The following is a 22851-nucleotide window of genomic DNA, read 5'->3' as shown; positions in this document are numbered from 1 at the left end:
TTGCATCCTTAAAGGGGGGGTTCGGAAGAAGCTCAAAGTTGATGAAAACATTAGTTAACTAACAATATTAAAACTCGGGGACACGTTGACTAATACAATATATTAATTGCTAAAGTTAAGCTATTAAATGCTATTTCTAAATTCGTACACACCAAACTCTCCCCTTTCGCTTCCATCCCCTAAAAAGTGACAAAAGGCTGGAAAAGGGGTAATTAAACCAAGCTTTTAAGCTACCTATGTAATAAGTCAATAGTATAACTTAATTACACACCAATGATAATAAGTCTATATATTTATATTAAGCACTTTCGTAAACTTGGAAAAAACATAATGTAAAAGAAAAATACCTTCGTCTGCTTAAGGATAACTGGTAATAGTAACAATACTTTAGATATAACAAACCTAAACCAATTATCAAGTATTTTATAGCTATCTCTATTCGTTGACTGAGTTTAAAGTCTGAAGTCTTCACTGGTCTGCTAACTTTAACATATTTCCACTAGAAGTACAGTCCTCTAACTCCTAACACAAACCCAACTTCATACCATGACATACAACAGACGACGAACTCCCAATAAACACCAACAACATTCAAGTGCAAGAAGGAACTAGAAAATGGAAAGATAGCCCAGGAGCTTAAGATTACAAGTATAAGTACAAGTACAACAGACAATGCTTTACAAAAAAGGTTCTTTTAACAAATTTCATTAGCTACTAGACGTGAGCTCTACAGAATCTATTGATAAGAAGCCGCCAGTCCTTTTCGTTGCCATATTCGCCGTATAACACCGCCGCGCCCGCCTATTTGCAATTCATACATGTACAACCGGGGGGTAAGGTCCCAAAGAAGACTCATATCGCACTGAACCGAGGTTTGGCTTGCTTGCGCAGCCTTGCGTAAACATGTACATAGAAACCGAGTCATCGGCGTGATTTGTGCTGCTTTTCCGGAAAGGATCTTAGATGGATAGTGTAACTGCATCGACAGTGTAATTTCCGTGTTATGTATGCATAACTCTTGTCAAATGCCGATGTAGAACTCTGGATACCCCCTGACCCTTAATGAGTACATTACTAAAGTAGAGGTGGAAATGATAACCTTCATTGCGAGGGAATATCTGTTACTAGAAAGAGAATGCCTACCCAGGGATAGTATTGTGGGCTGGGAGGTTGCATAATACAAATTTCGGCGGTCTGCGCATGGTCGGCGCCAGATGATTAGAGACATTTGCCGATGAGTGATGAAAGGTTCCGAGTCGTGTACTGGGATAAATCTTTCAAACCAGACTGGACAAGGTTCATAGGAATTAACATTGTCCCAAAACAACAGCTGGATATATTGATGTTGTAGTAGAGTCGGGAAAGGCATGTAATACTTTTTCGAGACTACGTGGATGGTTTAAGATTGGCATAATATCGGTGTGGTAGGCTTCTGGAGAATTGATCTGCTATCTGGGACGGCCGACTCCACGCAAACTCCGTGAAAAGTTTCGGTATTAGCAAAGCCAATGATAGTCCTAAGTCGAGGTGCCGATATTGAATAGCAATGATAAAAACCAACTAGAATTTCGTCATCGTTTTGAAAGATTCAGGATAAGTACCGTGTCGTCAGGAAGAAACTCATTCCACGTGATTCTCATACTCTCATTAATTATGAATAGATAATAGGAGACCCAAGCTTTCAAAGACTTGGAAGTGGTTGTCGTGGGGGGGTATCTGTTGAACAATGTAACTCCGCGGTAGGTCCAAATCCGCTTTATAGCCCATGGCTGCTATTGGACTCCACGACATTATCAGAGAGGTTAATCAATAGCTGGGCGAGACAGCGTTTGGTAGCCGCATCGTCACGGAGGACCGAGCTAAAGGTGGCATCGCGAAGCGGTTCCGGGAGGCACTGGCGGAGAGCCTCGCGAGCGCGGGCGTTATCGCTCAGGCGGAGGAAGCAGCGCACGACATGCTTAAGGAGGCGAGCGGTCTGCTGTTCGACAAGCTGAGCAACCATGTTGCTCAACACTGTTCCGACGGCATAGAAGCGCTCATACGTGGCGCAGATATAGTTCAGACCATTATCATCCAGCAGGATCTTCTGTACGATGAAAATGGCAACTGTCTTACTAAGTTCAGATCCAGTCTCCATGATTCTGAGGCAAAGAGGGATAATCTCGGTCGTGAGGAGAAAGTTGATCACCTCACTAGAGTCATTCTTAACTAAGGCTCCGATCACACCAAGTGACGTTAGACGTAGATACTCAAACGGACGAGACTTGGATGTAGTGTTCAGGAAAGGGTATAAGAAAAGAGGGATATGGGCTATATTTCGTCTTGTTAGCATGTTATGATTATCTTACCTAAAGATCAACGTACCATTCAAGAACAAGGTTCTGGTATCATTATGCGATGCTACGCATTGCAGGAGTGCAAGCGCGTTGCAGACTCGGTTGGAAGCAGCAGCAGTCAATTGCGATGGGTTAAGTAGGTTGTAGACCGAGATAATCTCTTGCATAAGAGAAGTCATCACACCTGGAAATTCGGATTAGAATTAGCCCTTGGAACCGGTTTTAACGTAGGGGGCTACTAACCAAATGAATGCCACAGTATGAGGGCGAGCTCAGGCACTTGTTCTCGCTTCTTGCTCAGTTCAAGGAGAGCTGCCTCGCGCGTGGTTTCATTAAGCAGGTCGGCGACGAAGGTCAACGTACGGCGGTTATCCTCTGATACGTTTTCTAAGCCGTTATCCTGAACATGACCACCAACTGACGCGCCGATGTTGGTGGACACATTATTATGAGCACCTGCTAATCGATTATAATGCTGCTGTTGAGCTGCGGCAGCGGCGGCAGCAGCCTGTTGGGCCTGGTGCTGGTGGCTTTGCTGTTGGTGCATCCATGACTGGTCGGCGTGTGGGTTGTATTGATGGTGGCTGTAGAGGTTCGGGTTTGGCAACATGGTGGCGGCTGACGGTCGCGATCGCTCGAATCACTAAGAGTACGGCGTAACTATGTAGTTCTTGAGTATTATTTCCTTGCTTAACTCCTGCTGCGTCAGGCTCTCTGCACTCTTGGCCGGATCCAGGGTCTATATTTGCAGTTAGTACTCTCTCCCTTGTTATAACCTCTTCTGTCCCCCCCAATTAACCTACTTACGGTGTGTAATCACTGGACAGACTGGAGTTTTATGTCTTCGTAAACTTTGACGAGGTGAAAAAGAGGTTTCCGGTTGGTCGCATAGATTTTGGGGATCAATAAATCGGGATCGGTTGGTATCGGTTGATCGCGCTTGTCTTGCGTCTACCTGAGATACCAGTTCGCTTTAACTGCTGTAATTCGTTGGTTAACTGTTTCAGGTGTTGTTAAGTCGTGTATAGAACTTAGAATTACAGTTTACTGGAAGCCCGGCGGTCAGGTACGCTTGGGCAACTGTTAATGCTACCTAGGTAGCCTCTTTTCGGATAAGTAGACGAAGGTTCCTGCACGAAAAAAAACCAAGCAGGTTAGTCGCACTATGAAGAGAGGATATGGTGGTATGGTATGGGAAGGGCGGAAGGGTCGCAGGTTCAGATCTGGGTATCGATAAAAGTTGAAGAAAGTTGAAGTGGTTGCAGGGCTTTGCTGTTCCCAGCGACGAAGCACCGCGTCGTAATTTGCCGAACGGAATGGGGGTCTATAGGTAAGGAAGCACTGACCATCTACATAGGTACGTACCTTCTCAGCCCTAGCTTGGTTGCGCCGCAGCGGGGTTGTGCACGGACTACACATAGGTATGCCAGGTATGCATTCAACAATATCTATACTGTATTGATGCATAATATGTGATTCACTAGGATTAATGCACCTGTAGACCCCTCATGTCATCCCACCTATTAACATCGTTTTCGGTACTCCCCACCTAAGGATTTTACATACGAAGTACGTACACACTGTCTACAAAGATTCAATGCCCGACTTTTGTTGCTTGGGTAGCTGACGTCAACACGCAAACAATATCTCCTAACAAAAAGCGAACTCAACATAGTTAGATAATTATATCTAGACGGAGTGTACCTTATCGCACTTTAAGAAATACGTGTAAGGTATCTATCAACTAGAGAAACAAAAATACCATCAAGTCAGGCTTGCTCAAGTATTAAATTAATATAAGCAAACAATACACAAATTCCTTGTACAAGATGAATACATCATTGGAGGGCAAAACATGATGACTATCTCTAATCTTAATAGCATAGAAAACTACCGAGTAACGTCAAAAGCAAACGAACCATGTTCATTTTAAGAAAAATATTACTACATTACGTCCATCGCGGATAATAATAACGTGATTAAACACCGTACGTCAGCCCAAACGGCTGCTACCACTATCCCATTTATCTACCCGTCGCCGAAGATGTACTGTCTACATTACTACCTGTATTTGCTATTAGGAAAACATCAATCGTCGTGAAGTCCATTCGCCAAAACCTGCCAATTCCATCATATCCTTACAACGGGCTCTAGGTACAGCGCATGTCCTCGAAGAGCCCCTATCGACAGCAACACAACCCACTCTTCAAGAGGAAGGAATCGAGAATCAAGACGTATTCCAACACTAATATACGGCCCTTGTTTCATAGGGGGCGCCGCATATAGAAGACACTCGCTTTATAATAGGAGGAATTCATGCGCTCCGATCCTTTCGATCACCTTCCGCCAGCGGCCACCCCCAGCAAACCCAAAGAATTATCGACTCAGCAAGATACTCGCCGTACGTCTTCAAATTCAAATCATAGGCGCAACTCCTTTAGAATATGGTCTGCCATGTTCTTGAACTGCCACGTATTTCCTGCCATACGCTTGAACTGGATCCCATGCAACGAAAGCAAGGGAACCTTGACGATGAAGATTTCAAATTCCAAAACCATATTTCCACCTAGGTCGCTGTGCACGTGGGTCGTCGTTTCGCCCGGTACTCTCCTCGACGAGGTAGTTGCATCCCGGTGAATACTTTCGGGGTCGGAGAGTTCCGAAGTAGAGTCGCTTCGATCGGCCGGTCCCTTTCCTGGCGTCCGTGGCGTAGGTGGAACACGATCCATTTCTCGGAGCTCCTCGCGCTCTCTATCCGTCCTGATACCAAAGCTGAACCTACGGCGGTGATTAGGCGTCGGGACCGGGCTACCCGCTGCTGCGTCTGATGCCTTCTTGAGATCGATGCTAGGTGCGTGGCGACAAGAAAAGCCACCACGAATCTCCGTATAATCAACTCCAAGTTGTTTTAACACCCTCTTAACGTCTGTACGGATAGCAGGCACTGATTTAGGCGATGTTGTGGAAACGCTGAAGAGACCCTTTAGGAAAACCGGCTTTGCTAGCTCCGAGTCGTCTAGACGCTCCGCTGAATTTCCGCTTGCTTCACCAAGTTCCTGATCCGTCTCTTCGGGCACATCAGCGGCACGAGCACCTTCCCTACGCAACCTCCTTGCCTGTATGCTCTCACGACGAGCATGGCTTAATGGCTTTGCCCTCATAGATGTAGCTCGGGAGTTCAAGGCGGTCTTCGGCTCCGGTGGAACTTTATCGGTAGCTGCCGACTGATCGGATCCGCTAGTTGGTGGCGGCTCCTTGTTGATTTTGTTCGCAGATCCGAATGGTCGTCTTCTAAACTCTGCCGAGCTCACACTCGTCGACCTTCCCAGGCCTTTGTTGCTCCCGGACAAGTCAGCACCAGCAGAAAGAGGCGGGCTGAGTAGATCTCGATGCTGTGGCTGGCTGCTCCCGGATCGTAACCTTGTTGGCTTATGCTCGTCTCGATCGCGTCTAGACCTACGTATGCTAAAGCTCTTCCGTGGTGATTCCAGCGCATCAGCTGGCGAATGAACCTGGACCACAGGCGGATGCGAGCGATCTTTATCGAGCCTCTCTGGTTCTTTACGACGCCTAGTGCTGAACCGTCTAAGGATGCCAGCAGCAGTGCTCTCCTTCTTCGGTGGCGGATCTGTAGGAATCTCCGGAGGTGCAAGTGTGCCCTGCGGTGCCTTCTTAAGCTCCTCCGGAGCATCATCTTCCCCGTGAGTTCTGGCACGAGGTCTCGACCTTCCCCCGGTAGTCTTCTCTCCAGCCATTTCATACGTCGCCGTATTTGTGTGAGCCTCAGGAGGTGGGATGATTTCTGGCATCGGCGAGTCTGCCGCATTCTTCGGCGCATGAGACTTCGGTACAGCATCTACCTTGTCTCGGTCTTGTTTCTCTTTTACTAGGTAGTATATAGATACTAGAGGGCTGAATGCATTAAGCGGATCGGCGCCGATCTGGAGCGCATCCGAGCTTGGAGTCGTCAAATTGTCGCGGCTACTCCCGGAGTTGCGTCGCTTGTAGAAGTCGAAGCCAAATCCACGCTTCTTTTCTACATCCTTGGGCGCAGGTAGCACTTCCTTTTCCTTCTGTAGAAGCGTCACAGCGCGTTTATAATCTTCGGATTCAATAACTTTAGTGAGCTGAGCTTTAATCAGGTCTGGAGGACCAAAGTTGAAGCCGGTCATAGCGTTGATGACTTCTGGTTCGAGAGGGAGTGTCAGAGGCTCCCGAGCGGGGAGGTAGTTTTCGGGAGGACCGCCATAACCTTTGATCATCCAAGGGTGGTTCATGACTTCGTACATAGTGGCTCGTTGTCTCGGGTCGGTGACAAGCATACGAGAAAGGAGATGCCGGCATTCTGGATCCATGTTAGAAGGTAAGACAAACTAACCGAAACTAAATCACTTGCCATTAGATAGCCAGCTAGGATAATCCACAAGCCCCTTCTTAATCTTTGCGTGGAGAGCTGGCATGCTCTGATCGTCGAAGGGGACTTTGCCACACACCAACACGTATAAAACAATACCAAAGCTCCAGACGTCAACCTCGGGTCCGGTGTAAGCCCGTGCCTGAAGGAGTTCGGGGGCGGCAAAATATAGGCTGCCACAGAAGGTCTTAAGGTGACCACGGGGGGCAAAGAGGTTGCTGAGACCAAAGTCAATGATTTTGATGTCGCCAGTCTTACTAATAAGGATATTCTCGATCTTTAGGTCCCGGTGTACTATGCTATTTCGATGGCAGTAGTCGAGCGCACTGGCGATTTGCCTGCTGAACTTCCTTGCTTGCTTCTCCTTTAACTTTCCGTGAGAGATGATATAATCTAGCATCTGTCCGCCATTCACATATTCGAAGAGCATGTACCAATGGTAGTTGGTTCGAACCACATCACGCATACCGCAGATATGTGGGTGCTGTAGGAGAGTCACAATGGCTGCTTCACGCGCGGTTCGTATTTCTTTCGATTGATCAGCCCTCTCCTTATCAGCCCGACTGTGGTGGTTATCTTCGGTAGAGCCTCGAGGAATAATTTTACAAGCAACCTATGTAATCATAGTTAGAGAATGGTCTTGGAAGTCTTAGAAGATTAAAAGAAAAACAAGGATGCCAACCTGTTCTGTCCCATCTTCTTTACGAGCTAGCTTGACCTTACCCATGCTACCAGCACCGATGGTCTTGCCTAGAATCCATTTTCCAGACTGGGTAGGGATAGAGGTTCTCGAAGTCCTTTGCTTTGTAGCCCGGGCATCTACTGCTGCTTGCATAACGGGCGGGATAGCAGAAGGGCCGGCATTATTCGCGACAGCAGTTGGGCCTGCCATATCGCTCTGAGCGTGGGTTGACCGAGTGCTGCTTCGACGGTGAACTCCTTTAGAATCGTGACCACGCGAGACTAGAGGAGGGCGATCTTTGCTAGAACTTCGCTTTGACTGATGATGAGTAGCAGCTACGTTAGAAGTCTCATAGTCTTTCTGCGGTAGGATGTCTTGGAGAGGACGGCCGGAAGACGAGATCTGACGGCTGTGATGGGGGTGATGATGAGAGGCCGAGGCAGAACGAATTAAAGGTTGACCGGAATTGTGCTGAGAGGTCGAAGCAGCAGTAGAGCTTGTCGGGGGTGAACGAGCCGAGTGGGCGCGCACGGGTGGCTGGGTCTGGTGTGACCTCGGGGATGATGAGGAGGAGGAGGAATGACGGTGGTGGTGATGACGATGCTGATGTTGGTGTTGTTGTTCAGTTGCCGAAGTGGACATCGCTTGGTACTGTTATTGCTACGGCTACAACAATATTGTACAGTATAATTGTTGAATAACAAGTACAAGGGGGACCGAGCTGATGTGACAGCGCCTTATTCAAGGGCCGATGCTTCTTCTCCATAAAAAGTTATAGACGAGAATTGGTTCTTTGCTGGGCAGTTTCCAGAGATTTGGGCAGCGGACGGCGGACGGCGGGCAGTGGATAGTGGGCAGTGGGCAGTTTAGAGGAGTAACTAGCCTGCAAATGGCAAATAGCCTGGGCAGGCAAAGAGGCGAGACCCCCTTGTTTCTTGGTTTTGGTTTTGGTTCTTGCTTGGGGTACGCCGCAATTATTGCAAGGTTGTTTTTAAACCGCTGAACCGCTGAACCGCTGGAGCGACGTGGTACGGTTGACGGTTTGACGGGTGGGAGCCTCGCATCAATTCGTAGGTAGTCGTAGTCCTCGGTTGCTTCTTCTTTTTCCCACCTTCCCACCTTCCCCCCCCTTTAAAGAGGTGCTAATTGGCCCCGGGGATGCGTTATGCGTTAGCGTCTCATACGCTAATACACTACACTACACTACCTTTAGGTCTGCCATCTTATTGACCGAAGTTGATTGACACTGTAGGTGTACTACGGTATATTTAGGTAGTCGGTGTCGCATGTACATATTGTACCTTACGGTTTAGCTCCTTAGGAGGTATGTATGTAAAGCAGGTGGGCTCGCTGGCAGGTTGGCTTGTATCAGGTGTACCTCTTACCCTGCCTACGTGTAGTAATAAGAAACGTCAAATAAGGGACAACCTCCACCGGCGAATTTAGTACCGGCGACCGTTCAAGTATGTACTGTATGTACAGAATGTACAGAATGTACAGAAACCAAGTACAAAATACGTGTGAGGTAGTACCTGGATTTACGTGCCCTGCATCTAGCGTCCAGCGTCCAGCGTCCAGCGTGCCCCCAGAACACGAGACCAATCAACGTCTGATGATACAGTGGCAAGGAAAGAGAAGATGACAATTGAATTCCACCCCGCAACTGGTACATACGGAAAGTCCGTAAGGCAAAACTGCACAGAGATATACCGGTAGGTGATATACCTATTCGAGATACCTACGTCGGTACGTGGGATGTGATATCTTGTTTCGACGCTAAAAAGGATATCATATGAGGGGCATGAAGAAAAAAGGAAAATAATAAGCACCTTATTAAGATAGGATGAGTGTCACACCCATAAATTTGACCCCGTCGTCTCCGTTGAAATATCCAGGTGGGTAACTCAATAATTCGTTAGAGAGACTTGGCTGAACAAAAGCTGGGATTGACCGAAGCTTCACTAATGCATTCTTTCCACATAGTGCATCGAGCTTTCCCTAGCCGCATCTCGCTACTACGTATATGTCTTTAGTGCGGACCTTAAGGAGCTTGTTAGTGGACGGTGTGGCTTAGGCTTAAACAGAATGACGAAATAAAAATTAACCCCTGGAACTAAAATATCGACTGTGCCGTATTTTTGAGTATTACAACTCCATCAACTTCAAGATGGCATAATTATTAAGCAATCCCTATCGTTCGGGAACCTCTTCTAAACGAGGTTTCTTTGCCACTGTGTCTCAAGTGCTGGATCCTCTTTTTACATACCTCTGCTTACCATATGGCGAGTTGATCGAGTTGATTTGTGCATATCAATGTGATGATTGGAGGGGTATGACGACAACACCTAAGTGCTTCCGCCCACTGGTCGACAAGGTTGTATGAGAAAATCGAAGCTTAACAGATTAGGAAAACAATCCCATCTTCGTTCGGTCAGTCAAGGACGGTGATAGGTTGGATATTGGCGACCATGCCGTTTCCGTTGACTTATTGAATAGGGAGAGCTTGATTGGACAGTGTAGCGAGTTGGATCCGAAGGAAGTAATCGCAAAAAAGCACTACTCTGTCGAACTGCAACAGGACGTCCTACGTATCATTATGTTTTCGGTAACTGTTCAAAAATATATTTATTAACTAGTCTTACGATGAACATACCATTATTTCCGTACAAGCTTAGGAAGCTGTTGCTGAACGTTGTATAAGCGCTCACTTCAACTTAATATCTCTCAAATTAGATGATAAACTTGAGGATAACTATCTCGACTTGAGATTATATAATTCATTCGAAGCCGCAACAATTCCTCTCGGGAATCTTTTAACACGAGCTATCGGTAGAAGACAATGAGTCTAAGTTTGACATATCTCTCTAAATAGTAACTAAGTGCATTAGGTTACTAGGTGGCTATAGTGCAAAAATAAGGATCAGGAACGAGACTGAGAGTCCTATCAACAGCCTCTTACACGTGATATGTATTATGTATTCAATGTGAGTTACTAATTTACGATATTATCAAGCTGGGCTCGGCCAAGCAAGTTAAACATAACTCCTTTCCATTCCTTGGACCTCCCCGCCTAAGTTTATATTAAGCACGGGAGTTTCCGGTCATGATAGATAGCTATTATTATACGGATAATGTATTCATAGACGATTAGTGGCTGGAATATATGATTCTTTTCAAGAGTCGGGAGGGAAAGGATAGTATCTTCTATTAATATATACTCGGTATGGCTCCTTACATTATCTCCCCGTCTGATGATGAGCTAGGATGATCTTAGAGCGGTACTCAAGATCGAATATGGAAGCTGACCAGGATAGCTACATACCGCTATGATCTTGTACTACAGAGTAAGCTGCAGCGGCGCGTACAGGGATGGCCCGATATGAGATCTGACATGCGTTTCTCATCACGTTTGCACGTTTGCATATTCTATTAGCCGTTTCCTGAGAAATATCTCGTAGGCGTAAGATTTATCCTGCACTGTGATTCCAGATCGATAGTACATAGTGGTACGAACTCATTGATAATTTGACATGAGAGACTATGTGTTGCTATGTGGAGCGGCTACAATCCTCGTTTAAATTACTGCCGAAGCTATCGGTCGTCTACCCGGTATTGTCTAGATACCCGTTCTTTAGCTTGACTTGCGGGTTAATAGTTTGTTATAATTTGGCACTTCATAAAAGCATCCACCGAGTTCACCCTTTTTAGGAACTTGTGATCCCATTCCACTTTTTCCAAGTTTACCTATCATATACCTAAACTCTCGAAGTAGGGAAGAAGGGGATTCCAATTGACGAGGAATGAGTTATTATATACGGATGAAAACATGAGATTATAACATTGTGATGCTTTAAAGGGGTTAAGTTGAAGAAAGACGAATACCTCTAGTCTGATAGCTTAGACTGATAACCAATATATAGGTATCTCTTATCGACAATTATTTATCGATAAGGGACTTTAATAGATCTACAAACGCGCATGTACTTCAACTAACATGTTCGTGAGGTACGTACCTGTGTAGAATACCTCTTCTTACTCTTCTTACACTTAGACATCGATTTGATAACTTCATTCTCCACCTTCTATACTTCTTGATTGCCCGCTTTACTCAATTAGCAACAAGCCACGAACTGCGCGAATGCCTTCTACTCTCCCTTGCAGCTAATTAGCCTCATGTCATTCAAGCGATCCCGCGCCACCTTCGAAGCCGACCTCCAAGCTCAGCAATCGTCCTACGTCCTCTTCGGCACTCCCCTGCCACCCCTCGATCCCGAAGTCCGCGACGACGGTTCTTACGTCCCGGTATGGAAGCAGGAAGTGCGGGATGAGCGCGGTCGAAAGCGTCTCCACGGCGCCTTCACGGGCGGCTGGAGCGCTGGGTACTTCAACACCGTTGGGTCAAAGGAAGGATGGACGCCCTCGACCTTTGTCTCCTCGCGCACGAATCGCCGCAAGGATGACACGGCCCCTAAGCAGCAGCGGCCCGAGGACTTCATGGATGAGGAGGATCTAGCTGATGCGGAAGAGGCGCAAAAATTACAGACAGCACAGGGGTTTGCCGGCCTAGGAGCTACGGATGAGGATGGCTTGATGCGACGAGGCGGTGGGCTTGCCGATTTATTCCGGGTTCAAGGGGACACGATGGGTGTTAAGCTTCTACGAAGGATGGGTTGGAAGGATGGCCAAGGAATCGGTCCCAAGGTCCGTCGAAAAGCTCGACTCGATATTAGTAGTAAACCTGGCAGTTCTACTCAGGAAGGAGGAGAGACCTATCTCTTTGCGCCGGATGACGTGGCTTTGATTTCTTTCACGAGGAAGCTAGACCGCAAAGGATTGGGCTACGAGGGAGAGGCTAGATTGACACCGATGAAGTCAGACACAAGAGTAGAAGCCGGCTCGAGCTCCGACGAAGACTCTCACAACGGGCCCTTAATACGTCCAGGCGCGCTTAAGAAAAAGAAGCCGGGTAAATTTGGAAAAGGTGGGATCGGTATTGGCGTCTTAAACGACACGGGATCCGACGACGAAGATCCATACGAGATCGGACCGCGAATATCATATAATAGAGTTATAGGAGGGGATAAAAAGAAGAAAAAAGCAGCGAACATAACAACATCAGCTAACCCGGCATTGCGCTCCGCACCCGTTTTCATATCCCGAAAAACCGCCCTTGCACAAGCAGGCAAGAACCTACGAAAATGCCACGACGGCCGCCTACCCCTTGACGGCTTCGTCTTTGGCATCGAGACGGACGACCTATCATCTACCATCAACACCGAAGTCAACAAGTACCCGCCTCCTGAAATACCACCAGGCTGGAAACCCAGCAAGCAGCGCGAATCCGACACATCAGCAGCAGGCTACGTATCCACCGCCGACGCAGCCAAAGCATCCAAACTAGACCCTAAATCGCGCGCCGCGCTCCTAGGCGAGACCCAACTCCCCGGCAAATCCGTCTTCGACTTCCTTTCCTCGTCCGCGCGCGACCGCCTCGCCACCGCAACCGGAAAGACTAATCTTCCTCCCGGCCTGGGCGAGATCCCCGAGGGATACGCTTTGAGCGAGGAGGAAAAGAAGCAGGAGCTCTTGCGCCAGATCCCCGAGCTCGATAAGATGACTGCTGCGGCTGCGATAGCTCGCGGCGCAGGCGGTGGCGCCGCGCCGTATGCAGATGATGAGGCGAAGCGCGCGCGGTATAGGGCGTATCTCGAATGGGCCGCTGGATTCAACGCAAACCCACCCTCCCGACTCCCCAGTGTTAGCGTGGAAGACTGGCTACGCGAGCTGCACGAATTCCGCAGCTGCGCGCTGATTTTCAAGCCTATGACCGGTGCCATGGCCTCGCGGTTTACTACCTCTTCATCTACCTCAAAACTAGCTACCGGCTCCTCCGGCGCCGTCCCCTCAGATCGGGATCTGTTGTCCGTTCCGCCGCAGAAACCGGTCGACCCCGCGGAACAAGCTGCAAGCCTGGGTATGTATGGTTCTATGACGAGGTCCGTAGGCGACTTTTACCCGACGAGATTGCTGTGCAAGAGGTTTAATGTGAAGCCCCCTGCGCACGTGCAGCCAGACCAGCAGCCGGAGTCAGATAGGGGGCCAGCGCCGAAGAGCTCATATGGCGCGGGTGCGGGTGTGCCTATGTTTACGACTGGCGCGATGACGCTAGATGAGCTATTGCAGTCGGCGCAGACACAGGCTAGTAGCAATGCAGACATAGCGATACCAGTGCCGAAGGCGATTGAAGCACCGCCACCGAAGATAGAAGAAGCGGTGGTAAACGCCGAAGTCAACGAGGCGGTAGAGGGCAAGCGAGCGCAGGACGATGTGCTAAAGGCTATATTTGGGGATAGCAGTGACGAAGAGGACTAGACTAGACTGCCTACCTAAAAGACTAGTACTGGGCATGAGATAGACAGGTATGTATGATGGAAATAGTTGGTAGTTGCATAGTTATACCCCGCCGAGAACGAGTCTATACGATAGGAAAGCACACGGAGAATATTTACCACGAAGCTTTGAGGATGCTTGATAATGTGTATCATTACAATGCGTACCTTAAGACTAGATGATAAAAATGGCCTTCCAAGTATCTTCACTCCCTTTTCATGGCATCGTTACAGCTCTGCTTCATGGGTTGTATAGGGCTCCCATTACAGATTCATGAATAAATCAATGGCATATATCCATAGAGGCTAACAAGCCCTACATTTCTATTTTTAAACCCACCGTCATGATACCCCATTCCTAACAATGCCATATAGATATAGCACCAACCCCCAGCCCAAGCCAGACAAACGCTGCCACACACCACAGCCGTCCTACTTAATGCGTAGGCTTCATAATAGGCGCAATAATACCCTGCTTCATCAAGATCCTCGGCTTCGTCGCCTCCTGGAACGTCTCCTTGGTCATCCACTCGGGGCCCACGGGAAGCCTCAGCGCGCGCTCATACTGCAACCTAGACTCGTAAGGGTGCGGCAGCTGCGAGGCCATAAACTTGTCGTTCTGTAGTTATCAACAATTAGCTTTCATCTCATCCCAAAATAAGTGATATTACATACCTTCTTGATCCTCTTCTCGTTAACAATAACGTTCTGCATCCCCACGTCCTTGCGGTCCTTCTTCTTGACGCCCTCCTGCTTGGTCAGGAACCGCCCCTGGTGCCGCTTCTTCTCGCGGTTGCTGACGCCGCTGCCGACCCAGCTGCCCCAACCAGGAAGTGTGTTGTCGATGATCTTGTCGTCGTCTTCCTCTTCGATTGCTGCTTTTTCTTGCTCGAACTCGGCGACTACGTCTAGGCCGCCGAAGGCTTTCTCGATGAGGTCTTGCTCGCGGAACTGGATAGGCAGGTGGCTTGTCTCGTCATCTGAAGAGTCGTCGCCGTTGGCAATCACTTGTTTCTTGCTTGGCTTGGGTTTCTTGGCCGGTGCTGCAGAGACTGCAACAGCCACCGAGTCGATACCTAGCTCTAGCACTTCTGCGCTGGACCCTGTCTTCTTGCCTTTTTGTTTCCTTGCCGGACCGGCTACTGTAGGCTGACTCCAAGCACCCGCTATGGAACTTGGGTCTGCATCTTGTGACACTGGGGCTGAGAGGCCCTTTGACCTACCGGACTTTGTGGCTGCGATGTTGTCCCTGGCTGCTTGAAGGTCTGTAGCCTCTGCCTTGTCCTTCTTGCTAGCTTTGATGAGCTTCTCGCTAGACTTCTCCAACTTGCTTCCTGACGGTTGGCCAAACTTTCGTCGACCAATATCCGCGCCTTCGTCGTCCGAGTCTGCAGCGGCCTCGTCATCTGAGGCTAGGTCCCGCCGTATTTCGGCTATTAGTTCATCATTGGCCTTCCTCTTAGCTGCTTCTGCTTTCTTCATGAATTCCATATTCATTAGTTTCGACTTTGGCGCATCGTCATCGTCGGAAACGTTATCAAGCTGCTGGAGTAGTCTCTTCCGCTCATCAACATCGTCCGAGCCGCCCGAGTAATCTGAGTCCTCATCTGAGTCGCCGTTTGTCTTTGCTGGTTTCCCCTCGATACGGCGGCGCAACTCCTCGTCTCGTCGGGCCATATCGGCTATACCCACTCGAACGTCATCATCCCATGCGGCACGCCCATTCTTGTTGGACGTTTTAGCCCACTTGCTTTCTCGATGTCGGGCGCCCATTCTCTCCATAGCTCGCTGACGGTCCTGAGCCTCACGCTCATCTTCCGAATCGACCTCCCCAGCGGCAACCATGGCTTCATGCTCCTTCATTTCGTCTCTTTCCCTTTGTTTTCGGTGTACACGATGGTAGGCCTTGCTCTTGATCTTCTTAATACGCTTTGATCTTGCATCCTCTCGGGACTTGAGCTCCCTCTCGCGACGCTTCTCCTGCCATAGGGCCTTGAGGTTGTTTCCTGACAAGCCTTCGGCATCTGCGGATTCTAGATCTTCCATCTTCTTGTCCTCTTTCTTGGTACTTGGTCCAAGTCCACTTTCTTCCATAATTGCGAGGATGGTCTTTTCTAACTCTGTTCCCGGCGCTTTACGATTTAGGGGCTGGATTTCGCTGTTGTTATGCCTGGCGAGACCGGTCTCCGTCTGGGGGAGCGGAAAGACCAGATGGTCCGCTCTTCTGTTGTGCTTCACGGTTTCGGTCCAACGGTCCAAAGATTCATTCGTCTTCTCGTATGCGACAGTGCGATCCAGCTTTGCCTGCTGGCGTCTTGCGAGGGGCACCTCTAATTTCTGCGGCTTGCTCGATTTCTCCTCTTTGGTCATAAGCTTAAGGGACTTCTTTAACTGGGGATCTTTGATTCCTAATAAGCCTAAATCTTTCAACCCAATCTTTGGCTTCTTAGTTGGCACGACATCCTGATCGTCTGTATCTTTCACCCCGGAGAACTTGGAAACCCATGCATTGATTCCAGAGTCTGATACGTCATCATCCTCGTCGTCTTCAATGTCGGAAGACTCGTTGCCGGATGCCGCATCGTCTTCGTCGGATTCCTCTTCGTCAGAACCAGACTCGTCGTCAGCTCCAGGCTCCCCATCATCCTCTGACATGGACATATCTAGAGCTGCAGCAAGATCGATGGCATCAGATCCGAGAGAAGCACCGTCAGCATCGCCAATGTCCTCGTCGCTGTCGTCGTCATCCTCATCATCATCCTACAAGTTGCATTAGTTATAGCCATAGAAGAGGGACCCAATCTATCACTCATTACCTTTTTCTTCTGCTTCTTTTTACTCCCACGGAAAGTGTAGTCCTCGAAGCGCTCTTGGTCGCTCTCCCCAAAAGCATCGTCACTTTCTATCTCCGAGTCGTCATCTTCATCGACGCCAACTCGCCACTCGTTCCCGCTGCTGTCACTCCCATACTCGACATTTTCATCACGTTCAGCGCCACGGCGCATCTTCCTAGGCGGCCCCTCATCTTCATCTTCATCCTCATCGTCGTCATCATCGTCGTCTCTAGCATGCTTGCTGCCGCCACCACCACTTAATGGCACATCAAGTTCGCGGTTGCGGGGCGTGCGCTTCTGGCGGTCGGCATATTCCTCGGATGCGATGGCGAAAGCGTTCAGGGCCTTCTTAGAAGCTTTCGACTTCGACCTCTTCTTACTTTTGCCGTTGGTCGTCGCGCCGCCGCCGACGGGTCGTCCGTGGGCTTGCCGGCCTGGCATGTTGAAAAGTGCGAATTTGCCTAAGATTTCATAGATTTTTTAAAGGTGTCTATAAGCTGTAGTATATCGCGCGCTATACTAGAATTTCCCTCTCGAAAATTGAGTGTATACGAAGCTATGCTCAGTCCCTAGAATTAACTTTCAAGGTTATTAGTTCTAGTTAATCGATAATGCGAATTCTTACAAAACGAAAGCGGTGTCTAGACTTTTTTTCTGCCGCGATAGTGGGGGGAGCTCCAACTTTCTAACTTGCAGGGTTCAGTTTAAACTGCAACCAACAAACTTGAGCCTAGTAAGTACCTAAGTACCTACCTATGCGACCCATCCACTTCGACGATTTTCAAGATCGCGAACTTCACAAAACAACTTCCAACCCGTGCGACACTTATACCCACGCCCACACCGATCAATTGGGCGCATTGCCACGAATATATAAAACTTATCCGGTTATTGTTTTCTCTATATCCCATCAAAGAGACAACCAGCCACGATGCAGCCCACCCAAGCGCTCCTAAAGCGCTACCGCAAGCTCCCTCTAACAACCAAAGACATCAAGAAGGGCTTCTACAAGGGCACGCGATCAGGCAGCATGGGTCAGCACACCAAGTTCGGAGGATACGTTATCGACTGGGAAAAAGTGCGGACGTACGTCGTGCCCGCGGGGCTTGAGGCTTTCAAGGTATGCTCATATATATATTGTTAATTATCACCACCGCAGAGCAGAGGGTAGCCAAGAATAAAGACTAACGTACTATAATAGTTAACGCCGTTCGTCACGAGCAGGATCCGTCCGACGAGAGGTCGGTACGAAGGCTACAGCATGGGTCCTAAGAGCCCGGAGCTGTATCTCGAGAGGTGGAAGGCGGAGAACGGGTTGGATTGAGGGGTCTATCGCTTCAAAGAAACAAAACTCTAAAATAAAATAAACCGGTTACTGCTACAGGCTGACTAGGAGGGCCTAGACTTACGGCTAAGACTGAGCGAACCCCAAATCGCCATAATTATGGATATAGATATGGTGATGGCTGACGAGACTTTATGCTCTTCGACTTATACAGTACGAAAGTCATGATGATATCAGGTCGAAGTTAAATGTAAAATCTGTACCATATAAATCACCCACACCCACATATCTATAAAGCACATACCACCATTACTTCAAGTTCAAAGTTCAAGTTCAAATTCAATTTCGAATACTATTACTAACTAGATTATTACTAACGAGGGTATATAAAAATAAGAATAAAATGGCACGACGCACTATCCAAGACCGGACAAATGAGATAGTGTACCGGGTATATTGTTGTTTTCCTTCTCACCAACACCTCAAATATAAAAGGATCATTTCGTGGTAGGTAGATCCTCCTGCGCGGTAACGAATGTCTCCAGTGGTGGCCTTTGTAGGCTTGTACCGACCCCGCCCACAGTGATCAGCGGCGTTGCTGGCGTACTGATGGCCTCGCTACCTGGCGTAGGGTAAGCAGCCATAGGGGTCCTAGGACCGTCCGCCATGTCGGCGGTTATAGGGACGACAATTTCACGAGAACCAGCTCCTTGTTGCTTTAGCAAGTCAGGGTCAACTACTTCATCCCTCGCCTTTTCGGTGACGGCAGCGACAACTGCGGCACTGGTCGTTGCCATGGCATCAAGCTCTAGACTCAATGGCCTAGGACTCGCAACTCGATCTGGTTGGTCGAAGGCTGAAGTCAATGTGATCATGCTGGCCGTCTCGGCCTCCTTATTGAGGCTGAAAGGTACAGCGATGCCGCCCACAGTAGGTCGCTTGCCCGCGACACCTGTCTCATGCGAAAAGTAATCTGGCGTGAGAAGACTGCCTCTAGGAGACGGCAGTGACTCGGCTTGTCTTGATTTCTCTTCACGCTGAGCCATAAGCATATCGATGGAGGTACTTTCGTTAACGTCATCATCGGCGATCTGCTGTTCGTCCCTGACTATTTTCGTCCTTGATCGGCTTCGGTTATGCCCAAGTTCTCGCTTGGCTACTTCCTTCCCTTGCCTTTGAAGATCATCTGGTGAGCGGGCTCCCTCTCCTTCTTCGGTAGTAGCATCTTTGACTTCTGGGGCTCTATCTGCTTCATCTTCTCTGGTTACTGTAGCTTCGTCGTGTTTAGATCCCCAGAGCGACCATAGAGCAAGACCTATACTCTTCGTCTTCTTCTTTTCTGCGAGGTCCTCGGCTCCCCTACGCCTGCTAGCAAGAGCGGCTGGAGGTGGTGTCTCTCCGTCAAACCCCACGTAACCTGCGGCCATCTCCTTAAGACGCTTCTTGTGTATCTTTGTACGGATGCTACCATAGCGTTTATTCCACTGAGCTCGCGTTTCAAGCCACCTTCGTACTGGGGTCTCCTTGACAACGCCTATGCTGTTCCGGTCCATAGTGCAACCAACCAGCTCGGAGGCAGGCTCCAGGTGCCTAACAACTCCATGGCGGCTGACACGCTGGCGGATCATATGATTTTTGAATGGTGGCAAGGGGTCACCAGCTTTCCCTACCTCAACTTCAGCATCACTTTCCGTTTTACTTTTCTCCTTAGTAACTGTATCCGTAACTGTATCCGTAACTTCATTATCTGAACTCACACTGGAGTTCGATATGACAGAGATATCATCATCATCTAGGATCTCAATTCCTGTCTTCTGGGCTCTCGCCAAAGCCCAAGCACCAAACTGGGCTATCGAGCGGTACATGAATTTTGCCGGCCTAGTGAAACTCAGAGTTGGTGCGACATGGCACAGATCATCCCAAACTTGAAGCTGAACATCGGTTGGTTTAAAACGCTTCAATTGTTCGTATGCTGACTCGTGCATCGAAGACTCTGGAGGTAGGTACTGGGATGGATTGGCACATTTATGTGCTAGATATATCTGTTCATCTCGAAGGATTTCCCCACCACCCGTCATGATAAGTAGAGGTGGTAGTCCACCAAGGGTAGGCTGCATAACAGGGCTAACCAAAGGATGCGATAGGAGCTCGTTGGTTGTATACATCTAGGAGAATGTCAGTATATATTTGCTGATCCTTGCTTTGTATTACATACCTGAAGCTGATCTTTGAGCTTAACTTCTTTGCCATCGAGATTAATCGATATATATGAGGTTTCGGCAAGAGTAGCGCCCGGAGAGTCACTGTCTGTTGCCATCGCATTAAGCTGCGCGAGGTCTTGAGGGAGAGGCTTCATTTCCACCGAAGCGGGTTTCAGTTTGGCTTGGCCCGTCTTATTGTTCTTATTTACCTCTTCAACCAATTCCGCGTACTCGTCCGCATTCAGAGGAGGCCACGCCTTGGATGGCTTATGATGAAAGCCACATTGGGGAATATAATCTAGAGGGCAATCCTGAGAAACACTAGGAAAGGAGTGTGTCAAGTCCACCCAAGGACTAATAAGAATAGCACCAGCAGGCAAAGGGATGTCTCTGTCCCTCATAGTAATCAGCATGCTTAAGACCATCCCGCCGCCAGCTGAGTCTCCGGCAAGAATAATTGTAGTTGGGTCCTGAGTCGTAAGCAGGTATAAATACGCTGCTAAGCAATCCTGGAGGCCACATGGAAAGGGAAACTGGGGAGATAATCGATATTCAGGCGCGAAGACCCTAGCTTTCAGTTTCCGCGCATGTCGCTGCATCTGGTACCGATGCTCATCAACACTTCCGAAGAAATAAGCACCTCCATGAACATAGAGCATGACTCTCTTGCCTGGGTCGCCAGTCTTCTTGCGCTCATGATAATCAGCCTTCATCTCGATCCATTCCGCCTTGAGGGGACTGCCAGGCTTCCGCCATTGCCACCAATTCCGGCCGCCGACCTTCTTGATACCATCCGGTCCTAACTGCTCCTGCAAAGCGCCCGCAGCTTCTACAAGCTTGGACTCCGGGATCTCTACTTGATCGACTTTAACCCATTGCGGGTGTGGCACCCATTGCGAAGTGAAGGCTTGGATGTCTTCGACCGTGTGATGCGACGCGAACGAAAGGAAAGACCGTATGAGGTGTAGTCCCTCGTCATACGAAAGATGGGCAGTTGGCCGTTCGCGTAACGGTTTGCGATTAAGGTACTACAACATTATCACTATCTTAGCATGAACTCTCCTTATGAATACAATAGTTAGGCAACTTCGAACAAGGGAAGATGGGACAGGAAGGTATTCCATTGGGCACCTACGTGAGACAGAAAGGTCGACAGGACGGTTGGCGTAACCGCCATAGATACGGTAGCCGTATTCATGGTCGTGTGTCTACGAGCTTAGCTTGGATTACAGGTGTAGCTTGCAAAGAAGCAGCTTTCTACAAGCTGTGATGACTCGTGTGGTTGAAGCAAGGCATTGGGCGACCAAAGCAATGGTGAGATTAGGGGTGGGTTACGGAATATACGCGGGTAACAAAGAGATTAAGTTATGTTCATGTAACTCGACGTCTATTTCTAAGTGGATAGCTACCTCCTGGATTAACCATTGGTTTACTTGGCAGTTGCCCGAATTCGCATCTTAATTTTACAGGCCGGTCATTTTTGGTGATGTCATTGCGCTGCTTGTCAGCTTGTTTCAGACGATAGTGCACATTCCGTTCCTCAGCAAGGTTAGCTGCTACTCTAAAAGGAGAATCTGCCATGAAACGGGAATGCGCTTGATAAAAAAGGTTAGCGTAGATCTAATATCGAATCTCTGCTTTGCGTAACACAAATGCGGGTCAAGCTCGGTAGAACCGATTTAAAAAAAAAATTGAAGAAATTATTATCAAGAACGGGCTAAAGTTGCGAATGCCCCTCCATCGTATGTAAATGCGACGCTCAGGGTTCAACGAAAAGCATATCACCGCCATAAAAGTTCCTACAAGATGGCGTCGACAGAAGCAGGACCGTCGCCGGGTATGTTATATATTCCCTGAATTATCTAATTTGTACCTTCTTCCATATTATTACGCTAAATACTAACCGGACCAAAATTTGTAGAAACCCAACAGCTCCAGTTTGAGCAGGGTGTAGCTATCTCGCTACACCTATGGCTCTCCCTAACAGTCGCGGTGCAAAACGGACTAGGCGGTTCCGACTCCGAGGACAAGCGCGACTGGTTCGCCGGTGCGATCGTCGACATGTTCCCCAGCTTCGTCGACCTCGCCAAGCCGCGCAAGCCTAGTCAGAAACCCCCCGCTGAGCCTGACGCTGAGGATGTTGAAGCCACCCTGCTGCAGGTAATGTGGGACGAGTTCGAGACGAATGTCGACGATGACTCCGAGGTTGAGGTGGCCGAGCGCATCGTCAAGGTCCGCACTCAATGCGCCGCCGGAGATTTCGAATTCATCGAGGAATTAAGGCGCAGATGGCTGGCTACGAAGGGCAAAACAGTCAAGGTTCAGGAGGTGGATGCCGAAGATCAGGAGACCGACTGGGAGAGCGAGGACGACGAGGATGATGACGATGACGATGTTGAAATGGATGAAGCGCCTGCTCTAGTTGCAGCGCCTAAGGAGAAGACGCCTCCAGAGGTAGACGAGGACGGCTTTACAAAAGTTACACGAAAGAAGCGCTGAGCACAATCATGCCATGTCAAATTTTGAACTGCAGACTCTAGGTGAGTAGAGTTGCAGGTAATGGCACAGCAAGTTCGAGAGGAAGTATGCTTGAAATGATATAAACAGAGCAGGCGAGGCGGACAAATATATCATGCGTTCGGAGTCAATCCAATAAAAACCAGCAACGCCTATGAGAGCACCAAATCCGAACAGCCCATACCAACAGGAG

At 48.7% G+C, this 22851-nt stretch overlaps 7 protein-coding genes across 7 annotated transcripts; 3 read left to right on the top strand and 4 right to left on the bottom strand.

The window, feature by feature from the left end:
* Positions 1 to 1562: 1562 nt before the first annotated feature.
* Positions 1563 to 3187, bottom strand: F4817DRAFT_32710 (cell differentiation protein rcd1). The gene is made up of 4 exons (XM_049301988.1): positions 3144 to 3187; positions 2580 to 3075; positions 2365 to 2520; positions 1563 to 2310 (listed from the first exon to the last, which is right to left on the bottom strand). The coding sequence occupies exons 2-4, from the start codon at positions 2944 to 2946 to the stop codon at positions 1757 to 1759; spliced, it is 1077 nt and encodes a 358-aa protein (XP_049161020.1). The 5' UTR covers positions 2947 to 3075; positions 3144 to 3187; the 3' UTR covers positions 1563 to 1756.
* Positions 3188 to 4756: 1569 nt separating this feature from the next.
* F4817DRAFT_357393 (uncharacterized protein) lies at positions 4757 to 8074 on the bottom strand (the record flags this gene model as incomplete). The annotated part of the gene is made up of 3 exons (XM_049305916.1): positions 4757 to 6709; positions 6761 to 7363; positions 7433 to 8074. The coding sequence occupies 3 exons, from the start codon at positions 8072 to 8074 to the stop codon at positions 4757 to 4759; spliced, it is 3198 nt and encodes a 1065-aa protein (XP_049161019.1).
* A 3367-nt stretch (positions 8075 to 11441) lies between these two features.
* F4817DRAFT_32660 (DUF1604-domain-containing protein) lies at positions 11442 to 14306 on the top strand. The gene is made up of 2 exons (XM_049301911.1): positions 11442 to 13851; positions 14197 to 14306. Exon 1 carries the CDS (start codon positions 11606 to 11608, stop codon positions 13802 to 13804), a length of 2199 nt encoding a protein of 732 aa, XP_049161018.1. The 5' UTR covers positions 11442 to 11605; the 3' UTR covers positions 13805 to 13851; positions 14197 to 14306.
* F4817DRAFT_32655 (small-subunit processome) lies at positions 14118 to 17349 on the bottom strand. The gene is made up of 3 exons (XM_049301907.1): positions 16638 to 17349; positions 14497 to 16581; positions 14118 to 14440 (listed from the first exon to the last, which is right to left on the bottom strand). The coding sequence occupies exons 1-3, from the start codon at positions 17094 to 17096 to the stop codon at positions 14258 to 14260; spliced, it is 2727 nt and encodes a 908-aa protein (XP_049161017.1). The 5' UTR covers positions 17097 to 17349; the 3' UTR covers positions 14118 to 14257.
* A 1-nt stretch (position 17350) lies between these two features.
* F4817DRAFT_32651 (mitochondrial ribosomal protein L27-domain-containing protein) lies at positions 17351 to 18275 on the top strand. Its single transcript, XM_049301896.1, has 2 exons — positions 17351 to 17775; positions 17857 to 18275. Exons 1-2 carry the CDS (start codon positions 17587 to 17589, stop codon positions 17977 to 17979), a joined length of 312 nt encoding a protein of 103 aa, XP_049161016.1. The 5' UTR covers positions 17351 to 17586; the 3' UTR covers positions 17980 to 18275.
* On the bottom strand, positions 18261 to 21636 carry F4817DRAFT_331187 (alpha/beta-hydrolase). The gene is made up of 3 exons (XM_049302483.1): positions 21277 to 21636; positions 20156 to 21169; positions 18261 to 20105 (listed from the first exon to the last, which is right to left on the bottom strand). The coding sequence occupies exons 1-3, from the start codon at positions 21337 to 21339 to the stop codon at positions 18438 to 18440; spliced, it is 2745 nt and encodes a 914-aa protein (XP_049161015.1). The 5' UTR covers positions 21340 to 21636; the 3' UTR covers positions 18261 to 18437.
* Positions 21637 to 21857: 221 nt separating this feature from the next.
* On the top strand, positions 21858 to 22762 carry F4817DRAFT_32617 (Pre-rRNA-processing protein TSR2-domain-containing protein). The gene is made up of 2 exons (XM_049301853.1): positions 21858 to 21978; positions 22063 to 22762. Exons 1-2 carry the CDS (start codon positions 21948 to 21950, stop codon positions 22638 to 22640), a joined length of 609 nt encoding a protein of 202 aa, XP_049161014.1. The 5' UTR covers positions 21858 to 21947; the 3' UTR covers positions 22641 to 22762.
* Positions 22763 to 22851: the final 89 nt, after the last annotated feature.

This window comes from Daldinia loculata, assembly GCF_022478755.1.
Source record: "Daldinia loculata strain CBS 113971 unplaced genomic scaffold F4817scaffold_12, whole genome shotgun sequence".
NCBI classification, from domain to species: domain Eukaryota; kingdom Fungi; phylum Ascomycota; class Sordariomycetes; order Xylariales; family Hypoxylaceae; genus Daldinia; species Daldinia loculata.
The sequence above is the reverse complement of the archived record's forward strand: the minus strand, read 5'-3'. Positions and strand labels throughout refer to the sequence as shown.